Source organism: Cheilinus undulatus, linkage group 8 (genome assembly GCF_018320785.1).
Source record: "Cheilinus undulatus linkage group 8, ASM1832078v1, whole genome shotgun sequence".
Taxonomy (NCBI): domain Eukaryota; kingdom Metazoa; phylum Chordata; class Actinopteri; order Labriformes; family Labridae; genus Cheilinus; species Cheilinus undulatus.
Window position 1 is genome coordinate 30803450 of NC_054872.1, and position 23981 is coordinate 30827430.

A 23981-nucleotide genomic window follows, 5' to 3' on the forward strand; every position below is an offset into this window, starting at 1 on the left:
GGACCAGAAATTCAAGTGATCAACATTTGGCATGTTGGATCACACACTTAAGCCTCATTTAACCCTCATACATAACCATGAGATGATACTCACTAAAGCTACCACACAGCATCCTCACACACCTTTCACTCATCCCAAGATGATAAATTAAGTATCATTTACTCCTCTTATCTTAGGCGTGACAAAACTTGCAAATGCAACTCTTACACTTCCATCCACCAGATGGCGCTAGATCTCACATCAACTGTTTCACTCACATGCACTTTTGTCCCTCCACACCACCACTCTGTTTGTCTCATCTGCTTCCTGCATCCAACAGGTTTGTTTGTGACTTTCTACAGATCTAACTTTATTAGCTTCTTTCAAACTGTTGTTTTTAACTCTGTGAGACTTTGTGTGAGACTTTGTAAGACCCCTCCTTTTCCTATCTTGCTGTTTTTGTCAGATATTGTGTAAGTGTTTATTTTCCAGCTTTACTGGAGTCTTTCCTTCTGTTTGTTTTTGGCACTCTGCCAGAGATTGATTACTCTAAATGTTCCTTTTTTTCAGTTATTTGCTGATAAACGTGATTATTCACTGACAAACTCTATAAAAAGATTTCCTTTTGTCCTGAAAGCGAACTGACATACTGGTTGAAATTAAAGGTGCAGACTGAAAGTTATTATTTTGGTGTTACGCTGATGCTCATCCTCTTTCTCCTCTGCATGTTGATTTCAATTGATTCAAATTTCATGGTAACCAATTAAATTATTGCACTCTGTTCTCCATGTGTAAAAGTGACCTTTACTCCGGTCTGGTTATTATAATCGCAGTGCTATTATATCATGCTGGGTGTGTGCTACACAGAGGGCTGCAGGATAGATTAACATTTGTCAACTCAGGAGCAAAGGTCTGTTTGTCCTGCGGCTAACGATTTACGCCCTCTGTCAACCCTCCTGGGTTCATGTGTGACTCACACAGGAAGTGGAGGCAGAATCTTTCTCTCTAACGTGAAGGTAAAAGGTGCATTCTTTAAATTGACCAGTAGGAGGGCAATCTTGCTGTTTGTAATGAGAAGTCCAACTTTATATAATGTTATATTCCCTTGGTCTGCAAGAATGCAGCTCCATGCTGCTTGTAAAACCAGTGACAACTTTGAGTGGGTCACTAGGTTGAGGACACATCATATCTAATCAAGTTTCACTTTTATATAACATAATAATTCACAGGTAAAGACTGGCAGGAGGCAAATGTAAAACGTGGATGACCAGCCAACAGCCAATTACCAATGGTTCAGAGAAACACGATGACATTAAGGCTGGTTACACCGTAGACGATTTTAGGCCCAGTTGTGTCCCAATTTACCCCAAGTTTAATCCTCAAGAGTTTGTCGTCATGATTATTTTACTGCTGCTAGTTGAGTCGGAATTGGAAATATCAAACATATCCAACCAATAGAGGGTGTTGAAGCTATTTTTCAGCTTTTTTTTTTTTTTTTTTTGGTCTTTTTTCTATAGTTTTGACTGTGTTAAAAATGTAGCCTGACACGTGTGTTCCATACATCCATCTGGAAAACCTTCAATATACAACGTTTGGGAAAGGGCAGAGCCTTTGAAACAAAACTGGGGTGAAGGTGAGTGAATGAACGTCCTGTCTGTCACAACTTTACCAAAAAACATGTGACGTCATCGCCGCTAGGTGCGCGTGCGCAGCTACCAAAGAACAAACTCTGTGTAGAACTGCATAACGCCAACCATGGCAATTATAAACATGTCAGTACCAGTAGTAATTTTGGCGGCTATCTTTAATTTTAGTCTTAGTTTTAGTCTTTAAATTAAATGCATTTTAGTTTTAGTCACATTTAGTCATATCTACCCTTTTTAGTTTTAGTCTAGTTTTAGTCGACGAAAACGCAAAACATTTTAGTCAAGTTTTAGCCCATAAAAAGTCGTCATATTTCAGCCTTTACTTTTAGTCCAAGCATTTATTTTCTTGCATATCCATCTGCTTTGCAAGGTTAGTTCTAATGCAGGCCACAGACAAATTTTAGAATATGTCACCCTTTAAACAGAGGTGAAATACTGTAACTAATGGCTTACAATTAAAAGTAAACAATCTATTAACTGATGCGTCATAAGTTTTTCATGATACTTGATTTTTTAACTTTGATATGATCCTAGTAAATCTTACCTGTTTTGATACCACAACATGTACACAAGCCCTATTCACCCAATATTAGATCATTTATATTTTTGATTGATAAAAAATGTTGCAACATTTCTGCATTCTGTCTAAATTGCACCCATAGATTGACATTAATGAGGTACTAAAGCACTGCAAAGGTGCTTATGCATAGTCTGAGCTCTCTCTTTAGCTCCTGGCATCTATGCTTTTTAAAACTTTTTAATGATCAATACTATAGATCATTATAATAACAGAGATTGCATTGTTTAAAACACGTGACATTAAAAAGAATTGATGTAACAGGATGTCAATAGTGGAAATATCTGCACATCTCATGTACTGGGGCTGTTATTCTCCAAGCAGGCAGCCCAGGTTCAGGTCCAGCCTGAGGCCCCTTTCCTACATGTCATCCCCTGATCTCTCTCTCTCTTTCTCCAGTCTTTGACTCTGTCCACTGTTCCATCCTAATAGAAGCAAAAAAGCCCAAAATATATCTTGAGAAGAGGTGAAGTTATAAAAGTTTAACAACCTTAATACTTTAATAAAAAAAGTTATAAGCCTTTATTTAAGATGAGCTTAGCTTTAGTCTTCTTAAGCTTAAAGTTCATCCTGTGAATTCCTTTAATGAACAGTTTGACCTCTGAGGTTCAGGAAGTGTTTCAGGGCGTCTCAACTTGGATGAATTCATGAATAACTGATTAACATCTGTAACTGCTGACCTGAATTGCGTCAAGAACAATTCATTAGTGACTTATTGACTTTCATAATTATAGGGATTTATGTCCTGTTTTTTTTAGCCAGTAAGAGAAGAAAATAAAAGTTTTAAAACTCCAACATGGCAACCCAAAATTACTCCCTGACACATGTTGTGTTTTTTGTCTGTTCATTTGTGTTTTTTGGAAGGTAACATTATTTCCTGTCAAAAGATTAGTGGTTAATTGTCTCATTGTTTCAGCCGAATTTACAATACTGTGAAAATGCAAACTCTTCCAAAGACCTGTGTCTATTTTTAACAGGATCAATGTGTCAAACTCCAGGTTAGGATGACATAATCTACAAAGATGCTTTAAAAAGACACGATCACTTTGTCCTGTAGTTTACCTTTATGATGTACTGTCATTGAAAACTTTCAGTGTCATCACTAAATAAAGCATTTCTATATTTTTAGCCCTATCTTTCTGATGCCACTGCTAATAATTAATCTACAATCAGATGGGTGATGCAAGCAGTAGCCTCACTCCAAATGGTGTGAGTGGGAGGAGATATGAGGGGGCAGAAGAGGGGTCAAAGAGTCAAAATGAAAGGAAGTGGCTGAAGTGGGCATGTTCAGGTGACGGTACTCTTAGGGAATGATGAGCACGCAACCTGAGCATGTAATACGATAAAAGCAGAGGAGGGAAGTCTGTATTACACGTTTACAATACCATTGATTAAGCTGATATAGGTGAAGGAACTGAGATCCTGTGGATTTGTTTCTCATGAAAAATGGAAAAACTTAAGGTACCGGTAGCCGGTAAGTTGACCTGTGATTTTCTCATTTATTTTATATGCAACAATATAAAAAGTTCTGTAGATTCTAACATGATCAGAACACAGTTCCTTCTCTGTGACAGAACTTCATATTAATGTCTCTGTATAATCTAAAGCAAAAAAGACCATGGCTATAAAGAGTGACTATTCTAATGCTGAATATTCTTGATCCCTTAAACTGATGCTGCAGGGTTGAACATTTCTGACAGCAGAGATTCACAGTGAGTATGGTAGCTTTGAAAAGAAATACATTTTTCAATTAGATCCCATCCAAACAAAATTTCGTTGGTTGGAGATTGCAGAGAATGAAAATCTTGTCAAATTGTTCCTCAGAAGTTACAGTCTTAAGGATTTAGAAACTGGTCCAGGACTGGTTCGATAGTCTTGCTGTAAATGTCTCTGCTCCCCTCTCTGTCACAGCCATGGGTCCCATGTGGGCTTAGCACAAAAAGTAAAGAAATTTGCATTTCCAAGTAACAATGCGTCTTGGCAATAAATCTATGACATTGGAAAGCCTTTTTATTTCCTATTAAATGGTGCCCCATTTGTAAGGAACATGCATTTGTGGGATGAGCAGCAGAGCTGAGTTTGTGGGTTGCACCTATGAAAAATTTGCCAAATCTTCTCTGCCAATGTCAAACAGTTTATTCTGCCATTGTCTCTTGTCTGGTGTTGTTTGGTGGAGTGGATGACCATACACAGCCACAGCAGCTTGGCACCTCCTCCTCATGCTGGTCACCAGCCTGGTCACACACTGCTGTGGGATGGCATCCCAAGTCAGCTAATGTGGTTGTGTTGGTCACTCTGGCACACCCAAACTGATCCCACGAGTGTTCAATGGGGTTGAGGTCAGGACTGCTGGCAGGACATTCCATCCTCTCCACTCCCAAATTCTGGAGGTAGTCTCTGATGAACCCTGCATTGCACTGGCAGAGAAGGTAGGATAATTTTTTCATGGGCACAACCGACATACTCAGCTCTGCTGCTCCTCCTGCAAAAGCATGTTCCTTACAAATGTGGCACCATTTCAAAGGAAATAAACAGGCTTTCCAACAGTAGAAGATTTATTGCTAGGAAATATTGTTACAAAAAACAAATAATCTCCCACACACAATTTCTTTGTTCTAAGTTAAGTTTATATAAAAGAAATCCATCCTCTCAAGAATTAGCAAAGAAGAGTGTGGTGCTGCTACAGTTGAAACAAAACCAGAAGTTCCTAACAGAAGATTAACAGTCATAAAAGGTGGTCTGTGTGTCTTAGACTCTTTTCACTTCTTTTCTGTCTTAAAGTATGAAATAATGTCATCAGCCTGATTACTCGTATTAGTTGTTTAATAAGTCTTCATTTGCTGGCTGCTTTTGAACTTTTATGCTGAGTCACATTTGTGAAAAAAAAAAAAAAAATCTGTTCCCTGATCGATTGGCCACATGCACGCTGACCTGCAACTGTGCATGCAGGAATGTGACCCTCTGCAAACGGGTCACACTAATCACCTGGTTCACCTCTCTTATCAGTTGTAAAAGTGTGCCTACACTGATATTGTGCAACTGTCTTTGACCTGATGTCTGCTTTATTTATAGCCAGCCTTCCAGTAACAGGTATCTGTACGTGTGTCCGTATGAGTGTTTGTGTGTGTTCACTCTGGGATGTGTCAGAGGAGGATCTCAGTGGGACACATAATGATGTGTGCAGCAGTGCGGCAGAACTGGGTCACAGGGAGGTGGAGAGAAAAAAAAGACAGGAAGAGAAATAGAGAGAAAAACATGGAAAGCTACCGAATCCACAGGATAAGAGTCATGCATGTTGACACTATCCCTTCTCCTTCAAGACTTCAAGCTTTGTTGTTTTCCCGATTTCTCCATATCCAATCATCACAGGGGGCTTTGAATTATTGCAAACAATTACCCATTTTAGGCTGTGACAGCACTATAAAGAGCAGCGTTAGTAGCTTATCTATATTTTCCAGGAGCTCTGTGGTAGCTCTGCTTTCTCAATCAAATAGCTTTGCAATAACTAAGCTGTTTAATTGATCAGGTAGTGCAGTGGCACCCTAAGAAGCTAGATTGTCCCCACAAAACAAAGTGGAACAAACCCAGATCCAGAGCTCAGTCGCCATTGTTTTTCAGCTTGCAGTATAACGAAACAGCACTCATAGCTACTGTAGCATTTTCCTCAAATGACACTGATTGGTCCGTCTGTTCTAAGACTGGGCAGACAATCATTGGGAAAAGTGGCCAATCCATCAGCTTTAAAGATTAGCTTTGGTGTAGTGAAGCTTTTTTTTGTAAGCAACTGGTAGCATAGCTCACAACCTTTTTCAAGACATAGAGGTCTGTCAGGTGGTGCAATCAAAAATGTGTAGAAATCCTTGTAACACAACTCCAGTCTCCCTTCTTCCTTCTCACCTCTTTGCTCCTGTTGTGTTGGCAAGCAGACCTCTCCTCCTTCTCTCTGGTCTTTCCCCTGTGGAGGCAGAAATCACTGCTTTGTATGATTGTGACATCCTCTAAAAAAGATGCTGCTGTCCTGGCTCAGAGCCCTCATCCAGGTACCACAATGCCTGGAACGAAGGACACAGGTTCTGTGTGATGTTTTGCACTTTCAGGTTGCATGAAGCAGCTGTGATAGGTGACGTGATGTGTATGGAGTGTTAGGTAAAAGGCAGAATGCTCTGTTACAATCCCAGTTTGAGCAGTAAGGCTAAGACTCATGAAATGAAAGGTTAAACATTGAATAATTCATATCTTTGCCATAAATACATTTAAGTGGTTGAAACTTTGGGAAATGTGGGTCCTATTTTCTTGTTTAGGAGGTGGTGTTGGGCCCTGAGCATAGACCAGTTGAGAACCACTGATTTTCCATCAGTGTGTCACTAGTAATTGATCAAGGTAACAGTGAGTCAAATAATTTTGTAAGAGTTAAAGAAGTTTCTCAGTTATAAAGTAAGTGATAATGATCATTTCCCTTCAGCTCAGTGCAGTTCTAGTGCAATAACATGCAAATGAGTTAAGGGAAATGATCAAAAATAATTAAAACTAATGCATTTTAGATTATATTTAACTAAATTATTTTTGCTCTTTCTCCAGTGGCTTGATTTCCAAGAGCAGTGAGCACTTTTATTTCTGCAGCTTATAAAATGGACTTCCAATTATCTGTGGTATATATGGAAAAGTTAGGGAAAAGCAGGGAAGCTTGAAGGTTTGATTAGAAACTTTAACATTGAACATTTCCTTTAGGACTGAGCAGACATAATAAACCGGTGATAGTGGGTGAATAAAACACGACTCACATAAATTAGCCTAAATTGCTCTCTGCTGAATGGTATTTCAGTTTAGTGGCTTTTTTCACAGGGACTTATTGCCAAATGTGTTAGTGGTTGTTTAAATTACAGCAGATATTCAGTTGGTCTTTAGGTTTGATTACATGATTAGGAATTGAAAGGCTAGGCCATAACGATCACAAACATCAGGATGCAAAAAAAAAAAAAATAAAGTAGAATAAACTAAGACAACTTTATGAGAACATAACTAAATAATTGTGATAAGAGACAACAAAATGAGGAAATGTGGCAAAAATGAGTTGAAGTGGCAAAAAGAATAGGTAAAATTGAGCAAAAAGTGGCCAAACAATGGCAGTAACCGGAAAAAGTGGGGAAAATATGGCAAAAAAAAAAGAGTGAAAGGAAGCATGAAGCGAAATAGAGCAAAAGGTGGAAAAATGTGTCAAAGTGGAAAAATTGGGCATAAAGTAGCAAAAATTAAAATGGGTTCAAAGTGGCTACAATGGGCCAAAATTAGCAAAAAAAAGAGTGGAAAATGGGCAAAAGCGGCAATAATGAGTTAAATGTGACAAAAAAAGATTCTGAAATGTGTTTAAGGTAGCAAAAAGAAGGGAGGAAAAATATGCAGAAAGCAGCAAAGATGCGCAAAAGGCAGCAAAAATGCACAAAATCCCCCAGGAAAAATGGGTCAAAGCAAAAAGAAGTGGCAAAAAGCAGCAAAAACTGGTTTAAAATGGCTAAACAATGGCATAATTGGGGAAAAAGTGGCAAAATGGGTTAAAATGAGCAAAAATGGCAGAAATGTGCAAAAGAGCCAGAATTGGATTAAAGGTAGCAAAAGAAGGGGCAAAAAGTAGAAAAAATGGATTAAAGTGGCATAAAAAAACAAGTGGCAAAAATGGGCATAAGGAACGAAAAATGGGTTAAAAGTGGCAAAAAGAGTAAAAAACAAGAAAAACTGCTTAAAAGTGTTTGAGAGAAGCCGCAAAAATGGATCACAATTTGCAAAAAAGGGGCAAAAATGGGTCAAATGTGGCAAAAAAAACTTTGAAAAACAGTGCAAATGACTTAAAGTGGCAAACAGAAGTGGCAAAACTGTATGAAAATCAGCAAAAACTGGTAAAAAGGTACAAAAGATGAGGCTTGAATGGGAAAAAAAACTGCAGAAATTGGTTAAAAGTGGCAACAAAGTTGAAAAAAAAGGCAACAAGCAAAACGGATTTGAAGTTGAAAACAGGAGTGGCAAAAATGGGTAAAAAAAAAAAGTGGTGAAATCGGTTAAAAAGTGGCATGAATAGATAATTTCAACATTAGAACCCATTAAAAACTTGACACACTTTTCATCTCTAAGATGAGGTAACTGTTAGCTTGGACGTTAGCACAAATTGCTACTGATCCTGCACACATGCATTGACATCATCAATAAATCACAGCTGAGGAGTCCATTCTCTGGGTTTTTCAGGGGCCCAGCCAGTTCTGTGGGCAGGGCTGCATGTTTTTCATTTGTTTCAAGTGTCACACCTTCTTGTTTCCTCCGTGTTTTCATTGTCATTCATTCTCTTCTAAAATACAACCAGAGAATATCTGTACGACTGCAGTGATTCATTTTTGTACCCACTCACATTTGCCACCATGTCAGTCTTTCATGACCCTCCGTGCTGCAGTTAATGTCGGGGTCAGTGACACATTCTCTGTGTTTCCTTTGCTCTGAGGATGTCTATGGCAGCCTTATTTTCCACTTTTAATTCTCTGCACACTCTAGAAGTGCTGCTGTTCTTCCTTAACACTATTTAAACTGTGTTTTGTGTTTAGATAATTTGCATTCACAGGTGGACTTGGCAGTAGGATTTCTAACCCTGCTGACAACATTTCTCTGTCACTCTAGCTCGTATCAGGCGCTACTCGGAGGCGATGACACTTCCTGACTCTTTCATCCAGCGTCAGCAGCTGGACGCCAGCATGGCTGACACCTTTCTGGAGCATCTCTGTCTGCTGGACATCAACCAAGAGCCAATCACAGCACGCAACACCAGCATAATCTGCACCATTGGTGAGTGTGAGCAGCAGGCGCAGACAGCCACTCTCAGTTTCAAGTTCGTTTTCTGGCGTCTGTTGTAAGTCATCGCTGGCAGCATGTCAGACCGGGTGCTGGGTGGCCTCCAGTGTGCTGGCAGGGTTTGATTCTTGACTGTGGCACATTGGATTTTGGTCTGCTCTCCTACTGCCCAGAAAGAAAGAGAAAATAATGAGAAGAAAACACATCACACAGTTTGCTTTCCAACACTTTCTAACTGCCAACTCTCTAGACATCGCCTTTGCTACTTCACAAACAGTTATTTCTTAACTACCTGGGCAACTTGTCTCTAAAATGCTGGAATAGTTGAAAGATAGATTAGTATGTTCATATAAATAGATTATTTTTCATTTTCTATTTGATGCTACAAAATTGTTGAAAATGCGTATGAATGCTCTCCCAGCTACTCCTATCTGACCAGACTCCGTGTGCCAGCATCTGGCCAGGGGTATTTTGGTTTTATCTTTGTACAACAGGAGGAGGTTGAGACCTGTCCATTTTTATATACAGTCTACAGTCTTGGGTAGTGTTATAAGTGTAGAGAATCCATTTTGATCTGTTTGATACAGCTCTGTTTAATACAACAGCTACATGAAATACTCAAATTTTCTCCCACTTTGGTATTTTAAGCTAACTGCACAAAGCCGTACAGCTTGCAATACATGCAAAATTCAATCATGGCTCGTCACACAGGAGCAAAGCTTGCTGTATTGAACATCAGCATCTAAACAGAGGCCAGTACCCTTACTGTAATATGTGATTATTATATGTCCCTTTATACAACTGTTTCTTTTAGGTCCTGCATCCCGATCAGTCCCCAAACTCCATGAGATGATTAAGGCAGGGCTGAATATTGCTCGTCTAAATTTCTCTCATGGCTCACACGAAGTAAGTACAGTCCCTGTGATTCTGTGTTTAATTTCTCATTTCTTCTCCATATTCATGGTTTCTTGTGTGCTTTAGCCACGTATCGACTCTCTGTCCATCTCCCTGTCTGTGTCTGTCAGTACCACGGTGAAACCATCAAAAACATCAGAGAAGCGGTGGAGACGGTAACCTCTGACCCACTGTATTATCGGCCGGTTGCCATCGCCTTGGATACAAAGGGCCCAGAAATCCGCACCGGATTAGTGAAAGGGGTAAAGCACAATCTTTCATGAATCAGATGAAGTAAATCTAATCAAAGAGTCACATTAAGTGAGGCATAAAGGGGGCTGACTGCTTGATGTCATCATCATTTTGCACAGGTTGTTACCTTCAAGGTCTGCTTGTGTGTCATCCTCTGCGTTCTCTTCATCTCATCGTGATATTCATTGTGTTGCATGATTCATGCCAGCTGCTTAGCTGAACAAATAACTCCAAGCTGTTGGAAGCCTCTACATGCTTTGATTAGCTTACAAAATGCTCTGCATGATGTGTGAGATGCACACTAATTCTTCGGTGTCTTGTGCCTTTTGTATAGTCTTTTAGCAGCTTTATGAAAGACAAAGATAAGATCAAATAGACAACAACACAATGTAATTATGTCTTTAGATGTTTCAGGATATCTCTGCACTACTCTTTACTAACTAATGCTCTATTTCTGGTCTAAAGTATCATAAATGTTGATGTCATTTTTTGCTCCTTTGTGCAGATCAGAGGTTACATTTACCAGCAGATTGTGGATGACAGTGAGGATGACTCATGCCCGGAAATCTAAAATAAAATTATAAAACAAATAACAGTTATTTTAATCCAGAAGTACAGAAGTCATGGAGAATTACTGGAAGAGAGCACACTGTATATTTGTTACATGGCAATTATGCTCAACATTACCATCATCTTTGGCACTTAATTCTCTGAAATTTTCAGCCACTAGTGTCACAAAAACGCTGGTCTGTTGAAGCTCAGCCTGTGGAGTTGAATCAAGTAATGACTTTGGCACAGGTTGACAACAGACAAAGACGAACAGAGGAAGGTTCTCCCTGTGTACTAGAAAACAAATATTTTATATGTGGCCTTTTTTCTGCATAACTACCACGCTTACAGATTTAGCTACATCAGTGCACTGACATGGCAATATTACTGATAAAAATGAGTCCTCATCAATGTCTCTTTGTGTTGTTTTTCATTATAATGCCAAAATATACTCATCAGTTATGCATTTAACGAAAAACCAACTCAAACAGCCATGGGCACAGTCTACTGAAGGTTTGCACAGTCACTTTTTGAACTGAAACATGGATCTTTTCGTAAACAGGAATGATCTGTCACCAGCTGGTTTGATAGGCATGTTTGCCCCTGTGCAGTGACAGTAATGCATTATTTAGACGTGGATGATTGTAGACTTGATTTATTAGTTTGTCTTTAAAACCTCATTTGTTGTCTATAGTGTAGCCACAGCATTTTTACCATAGGATCCACATGAAAATACACTTCCTTTCAGAAACAGTATCCCAAATTCAATTAATTCGAGAGACAAAAAGGTGTGTTAGGAAAATTCAGTTCAAGTATGACTTAATTAAAGAAATTGCTTACATCTATCCTTTAAGTTCACCTGTCTTATTAAAGATGCAAATAGAAGATGGGTAATGAGGGTCGTTCTGTCCACTGTGTTATGCAGAAAGTGGAGGAGGAGGTGGAGCTGGAAAAGGGCAGCCATGTCCGTGTGGTGACAGCAGAGAGTGACAAAGACAAGACAGATGGCAAGATTATCTGGGTGGACTATCCCAGCCTGCCCAAGGTCCTCAAGAAGGGAGGAATCATCTACATTGATGACGGCCTCATTGGACTCAAAGTAACAGACATAGGTAATTCATGTCTGCATTGAGACGTTGTTTCTTTCTAGCTCTCCTTACTTACTATTTTCTCATTTTACAGATAGTCATGTGCATAAATGTTAGGTATGTAAGGCGCAAAGGATTCCTCACAGGGTCTGATGTAACACAGCCTGAGTCAAGCTTGACACGTCAACACACATGCATGTTGCTTGGCAACCAAGGTCAAGCTCGACAGCATTGTCTTCTGGCTGGGATTTTTCACCCCTGATATGCCAAGAGACCACTGGCAGTTTTCTTGCCCTTAGGACATCCACACCGTGACCGTATTTATTTGCCACATCCATCCCTTGCTCCACCATAAAGGAGTGGGCTTTATTATTTTTTCATAAAGATCATTTTCCATGCCCCTGGTAATATGCGATGATATCCAGAGCATTACCGGGGTTGTGTCAATCCCCCTTCCTGCCCAGTAGTACCCTCATGCAGCTTCCTCACCATTACATGCCTTACTTCAGCCTCAATTTAACCAAAACATGCCTAAAAGTTCTGCACAGTACTGTATATACAGTAGCATACAGTAAATAGTATGTATATAGTTGCATGAATAATCAAAACATACCAAGTTTTTTTGTTTCGAAATCCTTTTCTCGCATTATAACAAATCCTTCTAATAAGCCTTTCCTACTTTAAATACTTTAGTCCTTCTTGTCCTTTGCTCCATTTTGTTGCTTTAATATATCATTTCATAGAAAAACGAACAAAAGAACGCCTCATTCAGTCACATAATGCTCTCTTTTATTCTGGATGAGATTTTTCAAACAGAATAACCTTGCTTAGCTGAAAAACCTTTTCATAAGAGATGAATTCTTTGAAGCCTTTCAGACCTTTAACAATATGACCCCCTCTCTCTTTTATAACAGTAATGTAGTCGGGATCATATCTGAGGCTCTCCAGACTGCTACACTTAGCAAATCACCTCATATATACAGCCTCAGCCTTGAATCAAATACATGCATGGACTTTGGCCCTTTAAAAGTAGACTAAAGCTTATGCACCGTAGCCTTTATCTCCTGAAGACAAAGCTTCTTCCAATTTAGCCTGTTTCCATTGTATGTCAGTCAAAGAGATTCATTAGAAATATTTAAAAATGTGTTTTTTTTCCATTCAGGGTTTTCATGTCTCTGAGGATAATCTAACTGACATTTCCTTCCACCCCCCCCCTCCCCCCTTTTCAGGCTCTGACTGGGTTGACACGGTGGTAGAGGCCGGCGGCGTACTGTGCAGTCGTAAAGGCGTTAACCTCCCAGGCTGCGACCTGATCGGCCTGCAGGCGGTCAGCGAGCGTGATGAGGCCGATTTGAGGTTTGGCGTGGCTCAGGGCGTGGACATGGTGTTCGCCAGCTTCATCCGCTCGGCTCAGGACGTCAGGGATGTGCGACGAGCACTGGGGGCACATGGGCGAGATATCAAAGTGATCAGCAAGGTGGAGAGCCGGCAGGGAGTTCAGAAGTGAGTGAAGGGAAATACTTTCAAATCAAATCCATTAAAGCAGAGATATTTCAAAGTAGCTGGAGGCAGTGAGACTTTCATAATGAGGCTGTGACAGGGCTTATAAATCCAGCGCTGATGGGGATGGCCCCCCCTGTGGACAGCTGGCTGTTAGTGATGGATGCACATATGTCAGCTCTGGATGTTACACATCTATGATAAGGCTGAGTGTGTGAGCTGGAGCTGCCACTTAATATATCGAACGAAATTAATGTCACAGTTCTGTCATCCTCATTAGTTACCTCTCACTCTCGCCTGCTGCTCATTGGCTAAACAGCGTTAATGTGTAGCTCTAATTTAATTAGAATTTGAAGATTAGATTGTAAAGATTAAATTTTACAATATCATGATGTTTTAATTTAATCAAAAGTTATGTTTAACCATCAACACATCTCTGTCTTTCCTTTAAATCCATGATTTTTTGATAAATCAGTTATGGTCAATATAATTTGGCTTTTTGACAAAAAAAAACTCTTTAATGTCAAAGTAAAACAGATTTGCATTAATGTTGCTTAAAAGTATGTAATGCAAAAGAAGTGATTGCATAACCCCCCCCCCCCAGTTAATGTGTCTCAGTGATTGTAGTATAAAGATCTGTGTCTGGAGGGTCCAGCCACTGGTTAATAAGTATTCCTGGTTACCATTACACCATAAAGACAAAAGAACACTCCAAGCAACTTGTTGGAAGCAATATACCACTTTATTTCCATTTATTAAAAACCTGTCATACCATGCTGTTCCAACACGCTAACTGCTAAACTTCTAGGCTTCTAGTGGCAGGAGGTTCGTTATGGTTTAAAAGAGCATTATTGACCAGCCTGTGTCAAGCCTGTGTTTATGAAAAATAATAGGTAATTAGCCTAACCATTGCTAAAGACAACAACATGAATGTTCTGGAGTGGACAAGTCAGACCTCAATCCAACAAAGAATTTTTGGTTGGACTTGAAAAGGGCTGTTCATCCCCATCCCCATGCAACCTGACAGAGCTTGAGCAGTTTTGCAAAGAAAAATGGAGTAAAATTTCAGTCCAGATATGCAAGCCTGATTGAGACATATCCACACAGACTCAGTGCTGTGCAGCCAAAGGTGCATTTACTAAATACTGACTTGAAGGTGGTGTGTATTTATGCAAATTATATTGGCCATGATTTATAAAATCAATAAAAGGGTTAAATATCCAAGGGCTGAATACTTCAGGCACTGTATGCATTCTGATTATGTTTCAGATGATGAATGATTTACATCTCAAACTTAATCCTCAATATGTTTCCAGGCACAAGAAGTCAGAAGAAAAAGAGCAGATCAAAACCAGCGTTTGAATGTTTCCTTGATAACATAAACACAGAACAGCACTGTCATTGGTTTTGTCCTTCCTGCATCTGCTTCCCTTTTGTCTTTTCCCTCTCCATCCCTTTATTCCATCCACAAACCCCCAATCCTCACATCCCCTCTCTCTAATCTCTCTGTCAGTTTCGAGGAGATTCTGGCTGAGAGCGACGGCGTGATGGTTGCCAGGGGCGACCTGGGGATTGAGATCCCAGCGGAGAAAGTTTTCATCGCCCAGAAGATGATGATTGGACGCTGCAACTCTGCCGGCAAGCCTGTCATCTGCGCCACACAGGTCAGAGACGAGTAAACACACAGGCACACACAGACGAAGAACAAAGATGCAGATATGATAAAATATGCAAATTAAGACTAGAGCAACAATTTAATTTATTCAAATGTCAAACAGGTCTGAGAAATATTAAAGCCTAACAACCACACATTAACCTCACAATCCTACATAATGTACCCGCACAAACACACGCTCACTTGTCCAATAAATTCACCCTGAGAAACTAACACAATTTCTCTCTTGCACACAAGCCTCCTTCACACACTCTCCTGCAGCCATGTTGAGTCATTGTGCTATATTTTGTTTATGCTACAGCCCCCTGACTCAGAGTGACAGCGTTATAGCAGGTTAGCTGCTCCAGACCTGAGCCAACAAACAACTCCCACACACACACAAACACTAATCAGCATTAACAACAGCTTCTTAACTACTACAAAAATTCAGTCTCTCTGGCAACGCCGCCAGCTATCTCATTTTCCAACTGTCTGCCGAGCTTATTGACTCATAACACTGAGTCTCCGGCATGCCAATAATGATCACGCACAGTCACCGCCTGCCTCGGTCTAAATGAGCTCTCATTTCTCCTTTACTACTGCCCAACCATCCACAAAACCATCAGCTCCCCTCGTTATTCTCTCCCTAAGCCTGGTGTATGAGACAGCTGACACACAGAAAAGCTTATTCCTTTATGGGGGATCTATTAAAATCCCCTCACAGTGCCTTAAGGAGTCATGATGGCTGTGGTTAAATGTGAAGCTAATGTATTGTGCATGTTGTGTAGATGCTGGAGAGCATGGTATCCCACCCACGGCCAACCAGAGCGGAGGGCAGTGACGTCGCCAACGCCGTCCTGGATGGAGCCGACTGTGTAATGTTATCTGGGGAGACCGCCAAGGGACTGTTTCCAGTGGAAGCAGTCGCAATGATGCACTCGGTGAGTGTGTTTCTGCGTGATGTCCACTCTGTTACATCTGACTTAGTGCCCTCCGATAACCCCTCCCTCTCTCTTTCTAACTCTGTATGTCAGATCTGCAGGGAGGCAGAAGGAGCCATTTTCCACCAGCAGCTGTTTGAGGAGCTGCGTCGCCTCACTCCCCTCTCCTCTGACCCCACAGAGGTCACAGCCATTGGAGCGGTGGAGTCCTCCTTCAAATGCTGTGCTGGGGCCATCATTGTCCTGACCACCAGTGGAAAGTGGGTGTACCAAACCAACAAACAGACTAGCTTAGCTTAGCGTCAAGTCCAAAAAAGGCTCTACGCAAAGATCACAAAGTCTGGCGGTGTTTTACAAGAAGGAAGAAGCAAAAATGGTCCACACATCAGGAAGCTTCCATGAAAAGATCCATTTAGCAACAAGTGATAGTTTGATCCAACATGCTTCTGCTCAGGCTTGTAAATGTGTTTGTGAGTCACCATCTTAAATCTACACTTTCACGCATGGACCCTACACAGAGGAAATCCATCAATTTTTAATTGGACACAAAAAGATGGCGATATACAATATCTAAATAGCACCACATCAAAAAATAGAAATACCGAGAACATTGAGAAATATCCCTAAGAGGCACAGACTTGCACAATACAAAGAACATTAATTGCCAACTGCCCCGTATTAGCTGGGATGTCCAATATTTTAAGCAAAATGTATGTGTCCTGAGCAGGGCATCTCTTGTCCCGTATATTAACACTACTTCTCTGTAATGCCTAAATGATTCTCTACTGATCTCACATCAGATCATCTTACACAGCCAGTAGCCCATCATGCATTGCATTGATCACATTCATCTGTCATCCAATCACAGCCCCCTCATGCTCATCAGCTTCACCACCAACATCATGAGCCCCAAAACCTGCTGAACCATGTTTCATAAATGGATGGTTTTGTTTGGTTCGCATACAAATGTGGATAAAAAAAACCCTGATAAACCAAAATTAGACGATTTTTAAGCTATTAAAAGATGCAGGTGTAACAGATCTGGTCAAACTGGACTTCAAATATGTTTAAGATGTATCTTGTTATATAGGGAGATTTCTGGCTTTGCAAAAGGACAAAAACTGCTTAAAGCTGTCAAGAGCAGCTATAGATATCCATGGAAATAGGTGAACATGGTGGGTCCTGCCTCTCTTTGGATTTAAAATATGTTTTTTTATTTGTATGTCTCAAAACTATTGGTTATCATATCACAGTGGAGTTGAGAGACCATCAAAGATCAATAAGGGGGTTACAGGGGTTCAAAAGTGATGATTTAGTTTTAAAATGAGGGATGCATGATATGATTGGCATGATATTGGTATTGGTAGATATCAGCTTAAAAGGTGAATTATTGGTATTGGCAGATATGAACATTTCTGCTGTTATTTTGGCTGTCAAAGTCAATGAATATCGGCTGTATAAACAAGTTAGTGGAGTTTTAGGCTTGACCAACAGATCTACATCAGCTGAAATCTTTTTTCTATACATCATCATTCCATACACTTTAAAGTCTGTTTAAAGGACTTAAATGTGTTAATTTGTGTGTTTTAAAGGCTGAAGTTTTAGGTCTGAAATACACTTAAGTAAAGGTATCAACGTTGGTACTGGCTAAGGTTATTTTTTAAATAGCGACAAATCAGATATTGGCAAATATCCTACGTCCCAACTTAAAATGACTGAATGTGAAATTTCAGACATAGGTTTATTTACTTCCTGTAATCAGTATACACCGCTCTCCACATTATAACACAAATTAAACTATTATTCTCAGGTGGAGGTCTGCTGTACATTTTCAGTTAAGGTTTCCTTTCTGATATAAAGATATTTTCATTAATGTGAAAATAATACAATTTTAGCAAACTTACACTGAGCTCCAAAAATAATATAACTTCAGAAATATATAGTTCTATCTGTACACATACCACACAACCTGCAATAAAACATGTCCATCTTAGGGATGCACATGATTAGCCAGATAATAAACTGAACACCCAGTCATAGAATTACCAGTCAATTGGCCTTCTTAAAGTTCCTGAGTATTTTTAAGTTCAGGCCCACAATCCCAGTCAAATGCTCTGTCTAACTGTAGCAAAGCCACCTGCCACTAGTAGCCACTGTAGCTTCTATTAATAGCTACAGTCATTCTGTTATAATGTTTTTATAATGCTATTTCCTGAATGTTTTCTTGACTTTAGAGTGTACACCATCAATGTTGGTCCAACATTGGGATCCAACATCCAAATATGTGTATTCAGCATTTCATGACATGAAACTTTATCTTCATATTCACCTTATAGTGCGAGACTGTTACCATGAATGTTGATATTACAATGTATTAACCGTAACTACTGAAAATGTGACTTTATATCTTGCCAGGGGTTTTAATCAGGCAGCAAGAGAAAAGTGGGAATCACCAGGCATCACCATGAGTAGTTATGACTCAAAGCAACATAGTCCATTGGATAATTGTTTTACATGAGTCAGGGTGACTATATATTGCAGTATAAGTATTTTGTTTTATCCATAACACATTAAATATTATCTGTTTAACTCTAGAAAAACAACAAGTAAGTAATGCTTTCAGACAGAGCCAGGCAAGCTGTTTCAAATCAGAGTACCAGGCTAAGCTGACATGCTGCAGGTTGTAGCTTTATTATTAATACAAACATAAGAGAGAATTCTTTATGGGGTAAGGCAGGGTAATAAAAGAGTGAATGTAAATTGAAGGGCTGCAACTGTATGCAAACACAAGCCTCCTGAATGAAAATCATGTCATGCAAATCAATATGTACCCTCATCCTCTCTACATGAAGGAACACTCACAACATTTCCTTTGAATATTAAGACAAAATAAGATCAGCCCTTCAATATAAATGTAATTTAAAGAACACTGAGACTCACTCTAGAGGAACTAGACCTGAGTAAACACATCACTCATGGTTTTTGAATTTCTCCTATTCCCTCTAGACTGACAGACAAGCTTTAGAAAGCATGGAGGAACAGCTGTTGTCTTTATACCCCGGAGCGTTGCTACAGATTGAATATTGTGGTACCATTTCCTGCCGTTGAATCCTCAGGGTAGAGTTTTATGTTCACTGCAATGTTTACTGTGTTTGCCTCATGTTTTTGTGTATTTTTGTGCTTTCTGGCTGCTTGCTGTGTAAACTCGCACCCTTAAATTGCCAAATCAAGTCTCCACTCTGCACATACACAAACAGTTGTGTGTACACCGGTACTGTTCAAAGGGGTAGTTGAGCTAAAGAAAAAAGCTCAATATTTCAAGAGAAGCTTGGAAAGTCTGTGACAGGAATGAGAGGCTCAAGTAAATCCATTTGAGCATGATTCTTGCAGAGCTATATTTTCACAGAGATGAAATAAGCATGGTGGTGACGGTTTAATGCACACCATTTTAAACATTTCGGCTATCTGTGTTCCACACACCAGAAAAGTGCAGCAGAGCCAGAATGTCATATTAAGCCAGGAAATGACCCTGTTGCGTTGCTGTTGTTGTTGTTGTCCATTGTCAAGGTCAGGAACAACAAACACCCTTGTTTTGACATAATCAATGATGCGTTCACGACAACCCTGATTTGACATCACTTGCGTGTCTGAATTTTTCTTGCATCGTCTTCAACACCCTGATCTGGCATCCACATGTGCCCTGGCACTGACCATGTAATGATATTTAGCGATGCTGACTGGCTAATTTTCTAGACATGTCATCACATTTGTACCTCAAGGTTTTGAAAGATAGCCAGTCCATATCGTCCTCTTCTTGATAAATAGGAACAAGACCACAATCATTTCTGCTTTTTCTTCCTTTAGACTGCCTCTTTTGTAGCCATGATTGACTCTGACTGACCCACCTCCCCGACCACCTATGAACCTGCCACAGTTGCAAAGACAGCAGATAGTGTGAGGACAGAAGTGTACAATAATTGGTCAGGATCACACTTGAAGTGTTGCCAGTTTGTCAGACAAGACATTTGTTTGACATTCTGCCATTGTAAAAGACATTAAACGCATATAGAGTAGTAACCAAAGTGATCTTTGCATTTATTTTTGTGGCAATGACATCACTTAAACACAGAAACATGGACTCTATTTCCCTTAAACTGTAAATGAGGGAATATATTTTTGAATCTACCTGGGTACAATTTATCGTTTTTATGTGCCTACAATGATGATATTTTCCCTTTCTTCCCTCAATCCTTCTGTCCCCCTCTCTCCAGGTCAGCACACCTCTTGTCCAGGTACCGCCCACGCTGTCCCATCATTGCCGTCACCAGAACCCCTCAGGTACAGTCAGCCTCTGTTAACCAGCAGCAGAGCAGTTTGTTTTGCCACATACACAACTTTATTGTCTATGACTCATACTTAAAAAAGAACAATGTGTAATAGAGTCAGTATTAATTCATACTGTCTGTTGTTGTAAATAGTGACAGCGCTAAATATATCAGATTGGTCCCTCTGACTAAGGGAATATTGCAGAAGACTGTGTTTCTGTTTTAGGGAGCTGTCTGTATAGCTCTTAATTCAGCGATAGTGGTTATAAAACATGAGCACAACATTCACTTCAGAGTATTAAGTCTTCCTAATTTACATTCTAAAGTCACATGAATTCCTCCACATAAGACCGAATGCTGCATGATCCATATGGAGCTCAGGGGTCCTGGTGTTTTAGAGCACCACATCTGGTCCTGCTTCAGTATAGTGTATGGACATTAGCATATGGGGCTTCAACCTGTAGTCCTACTTATGACAACACCGGTGATTTCTCACATCAAAAGATGGTAGTTTTTCAAGGTGAATGTTGCAAAATAACTAAAAATTATGGCAGAAACTTTTTCTGTGATTGAACTCCCTCATTTAATTCCATTTTCCGACCAACATTCTCAATAACACACCTTCTTTTAAGTTGCCTTCCATATTTAATCTTTATCACTATTTTTGGTGGACTTTTTTGCCATCACCTGAAGGCAAAAGTTTTTACTTTTCTTTAAAAAAGTGCACACATTTTTTATAAGTTATATACCCTTAAAGGTACAGTTTGTAAGATTTAGCCTAAAAGCATGTAGCAGAACAAGCTTGATTAAAATGAAACATAATATTTATAAGTAGGTATATTTAAAGTAGTGTGTAATCACCTGAATACAAACATTTTTTGCTGTTTTTTTAATGAACTCAGAATAAGCCTTTTATTCATACAGTGCTTAACAAATTTGTTAGACCACCTGTCAGATTTGTCTCAGAGACCATCCAGCATCATGAAGTGCTTTAATGCAGACTCTTTCATTTTCAGTGAGCTCTCCACGTTTTACGATTTTGAACAGGAATGGGGAATTTCAAACTGAATTCACCTTTTTATACCCAAATTTGAGCCGCCTCACTGGGCTTCTCTGAGAAGTCAGAAATTAATCAAGCATAACATTCAACCACTAAAACTCATTTTTCTGTTCAGGAATGCAAGTAAATAACTATAATTTGACATATTCATCAAGAATTAATAATATGCTTTACTATTTTTTCAGTTTTTTTGTAAATCAGAAAATTGTCTTGTAACTACAAGACAATGACTAGATTGCTGAAGCAGCTGGTAGAAGTAAGTTGTCAACTGTGTCAGAAGCTGTGCTTACACATAGCAGCAACAGAACTAAAGATTCCTTCTAAGACAGAGAGAACTCCAGGGAGAAACAAGGGGTGCACATATTATCGGCATGATATCGGTATCCACAGGTATTAGCTTAGAAGGTCTGTAGCTGCAGATATGAACATTTCTGCTGATATTTACAACAACATATATCGACTACGAATATCAGCCTGTTAGTCTGTATAGACTGTAAATATTGTCAATATGTACAAAATAAATTTAACAGACCTTTGCCAGCTGAAGTCTTTTTCGTTGTTCATCTTCATTCCTTAAATTTTAAGGTATTTTCTAAGAACTAAGATTTTAGGTCTGACCTACATTTATATATCAAAATCATAACCAGCTAAAATGAATGAATATGTGAATATTGGCAGTTCTCACCAAAAATCAGACATTGTGTATCCCTGCTGGAAACTACTGCATTAGTCATGGATAGGAATGTTTTAGGTGTCTAATTGTAACGATAAAATGCAAACTCAAAATCAGACTAATCAACTAGTCTAAAGGTAAGAAGACACACAGGAAACAGTCAAAACTGTACTTTTTCTAATCAGTGCTAAACACAAGATCACAATGTCAGCACGTAAGCAATGCCAAATAAGTTTGTTGAATTTGTCACGTGCCACATTTTCCCATGAAGTGATTATATGTTAGTTTGACAAAACACTACATAAAAACTCATCTCCACTTTCTTGATCAAAATACAGCCATACCACTCTATGCCATGAGATGCCATCTGTCTCCTTACTTTGGTTCACACCTGGATAGTAGAGTGTTATGGCTGTATGTCAGCTATGAACTGGAGGTACTACCTCTGCTAGTGATGGGTGGCTGTATTACAGCACACTACATCTGACCAACCTGGTAGTCTTAGATTATTAAAAATATGAATTACTTTAATCAAAGGAGTTATTCTGGGTGACAATGTTTAATCATCTAATAAGCTAATATATATACCATCATTAAACTTAGGCTAAACTGACAATAACATGACATCAATGTTCACAAACACTGTATATCATAAATAATTTCTGCTTAATTAGCATGGAAACCACACAAACCTACAAGCTCAGGATTTATGAACTAATTTGTGAATTGGTCAGTTAATAGCAGGCAAGTGTTATGTAACAACGGCTATTAGATCATGTTGGAGTCTTCAGCTTGTCTGTCCTCTCCATCAGGTGGCCCGTCAGTCTCAGCTGCTGAGAGGAGTGTTTCCTGTCCTCTTCCATCCTCTTCCCGCTCCTGTCTGGGCCGATGATGTAGACAACAGGGTCAACTTTGGCATGGACATAGGTCAGTGGGTGGGAGCCGACTGTCTGTTTGTATGCCTCTACTAGAATATCCATTTGTGAGCTATTATATGATCTTACTGACACTCTCTCCTCCCTTTTCTTCTTTCCTCCTCATCTTCAGGGAAAGCACGAGGATTCTTCAAGACTGGCGACATGGTGATTGTGGTGACAGGCTGGATCCCAGGGTCCGGTCACACTAACATAATGAGAGCAGTCAATGTCCCATAAAAATCTTGACTCTAAATCTGACTGACAAGCTGGCCTGCCAGTGTTGAAGCCTCTTTTCAATGCAGATTCTTATAAAGTTAAAAAAAACCTGTCTTCTGCATAAATGAAATATCTACCGCCATCTCAAATATTTTAACAGAAGTTTGTCAGCATCACAAGTGTTATTGAAAGTCAGGGTAGAGATGAGAACACCCATCGCACCAGGATGGGTCTCGTGAATGTTGAATTTGTGTTTAATGTGTTTTGAAAGCAATGACTCCCTCAAAATAAAACTTGAATTGTTAACTTTAAGATTCACTGATTGAGCCATCCAGCCTCTTCTTTTCATCCTTTTTATTTTTTTGAGCGATATTAAATTGAAAATGAATACTGTTTACTGCCTGACATTATTGAGGCATATCATCAGAAACTTGAGTAGCATTTGCAAAAAAATAAGGCTTTCTATCTCTGTCAGGGTGTGATCCTATTGGCCATTATAAGCTACCCCAGGAGAATCTGAACTGATGGAGGAGAATGAAATGAACCCTTTTGTCCACAGAGATGATCCAGATGCCGACATCTGACTACTATTCTTCCACAAACTAATTATATCTGGTCCTGTGTGGGGCTTTCTCCATCTTGATAATCTTTAATGTGATGGCCTTGTCTGTTTTTCTGCAGTCTTCCTCCTTTTTTACCCAATCTAATGGGCCCTAAATCTTTTTCCCTTTGGTTCTTATTTGTCTTAATGTCCATACAGTCCAATAAACATGCAGTCAAGTGAGGAGATTATCTAGCATGCTGGTTATTAATATCAGAGAGCAAAGATAGAATAATTAGCAATGTAGTCCCAAATCCAACCAGAGGAAGGCAATGAAGCCC

At 39.5% G+C, this 23981-nt stretch overlaps 1 protein-coding gene across 1 annotated transcript; it reads left to right on the top strand.

The window, feature by feature from the left end:
* The first annotated feature begins 222 nt into the window (after positions 1-222).
* pklr (pyruvate kinase L/R) lies at positions 223-23375 on the top strand. Its single transcript, XM_041793277.1, has 12 exons — positions 223-319; positions 8860-9024; positions 9845-9936; positions 10056-10187; positions 11651-11837; positions 13043-13316; positions 14827-14977; positions 15756-15908; positions 16002-16168; positions 20180-20246; positions 22779-22893; positions 23014-23375. Exons 1-12 carry the CDS (start codon positions 223-225, stop codon positions 23118-23120), a joined length of 1707 nt encoding a protein of 568 aa, XP_041649211.1. The 3' UTR covers positions 23121-23375.
* The last annotated feature ends 606 nt before the right edge of the window (positions 23376-23981 follow it).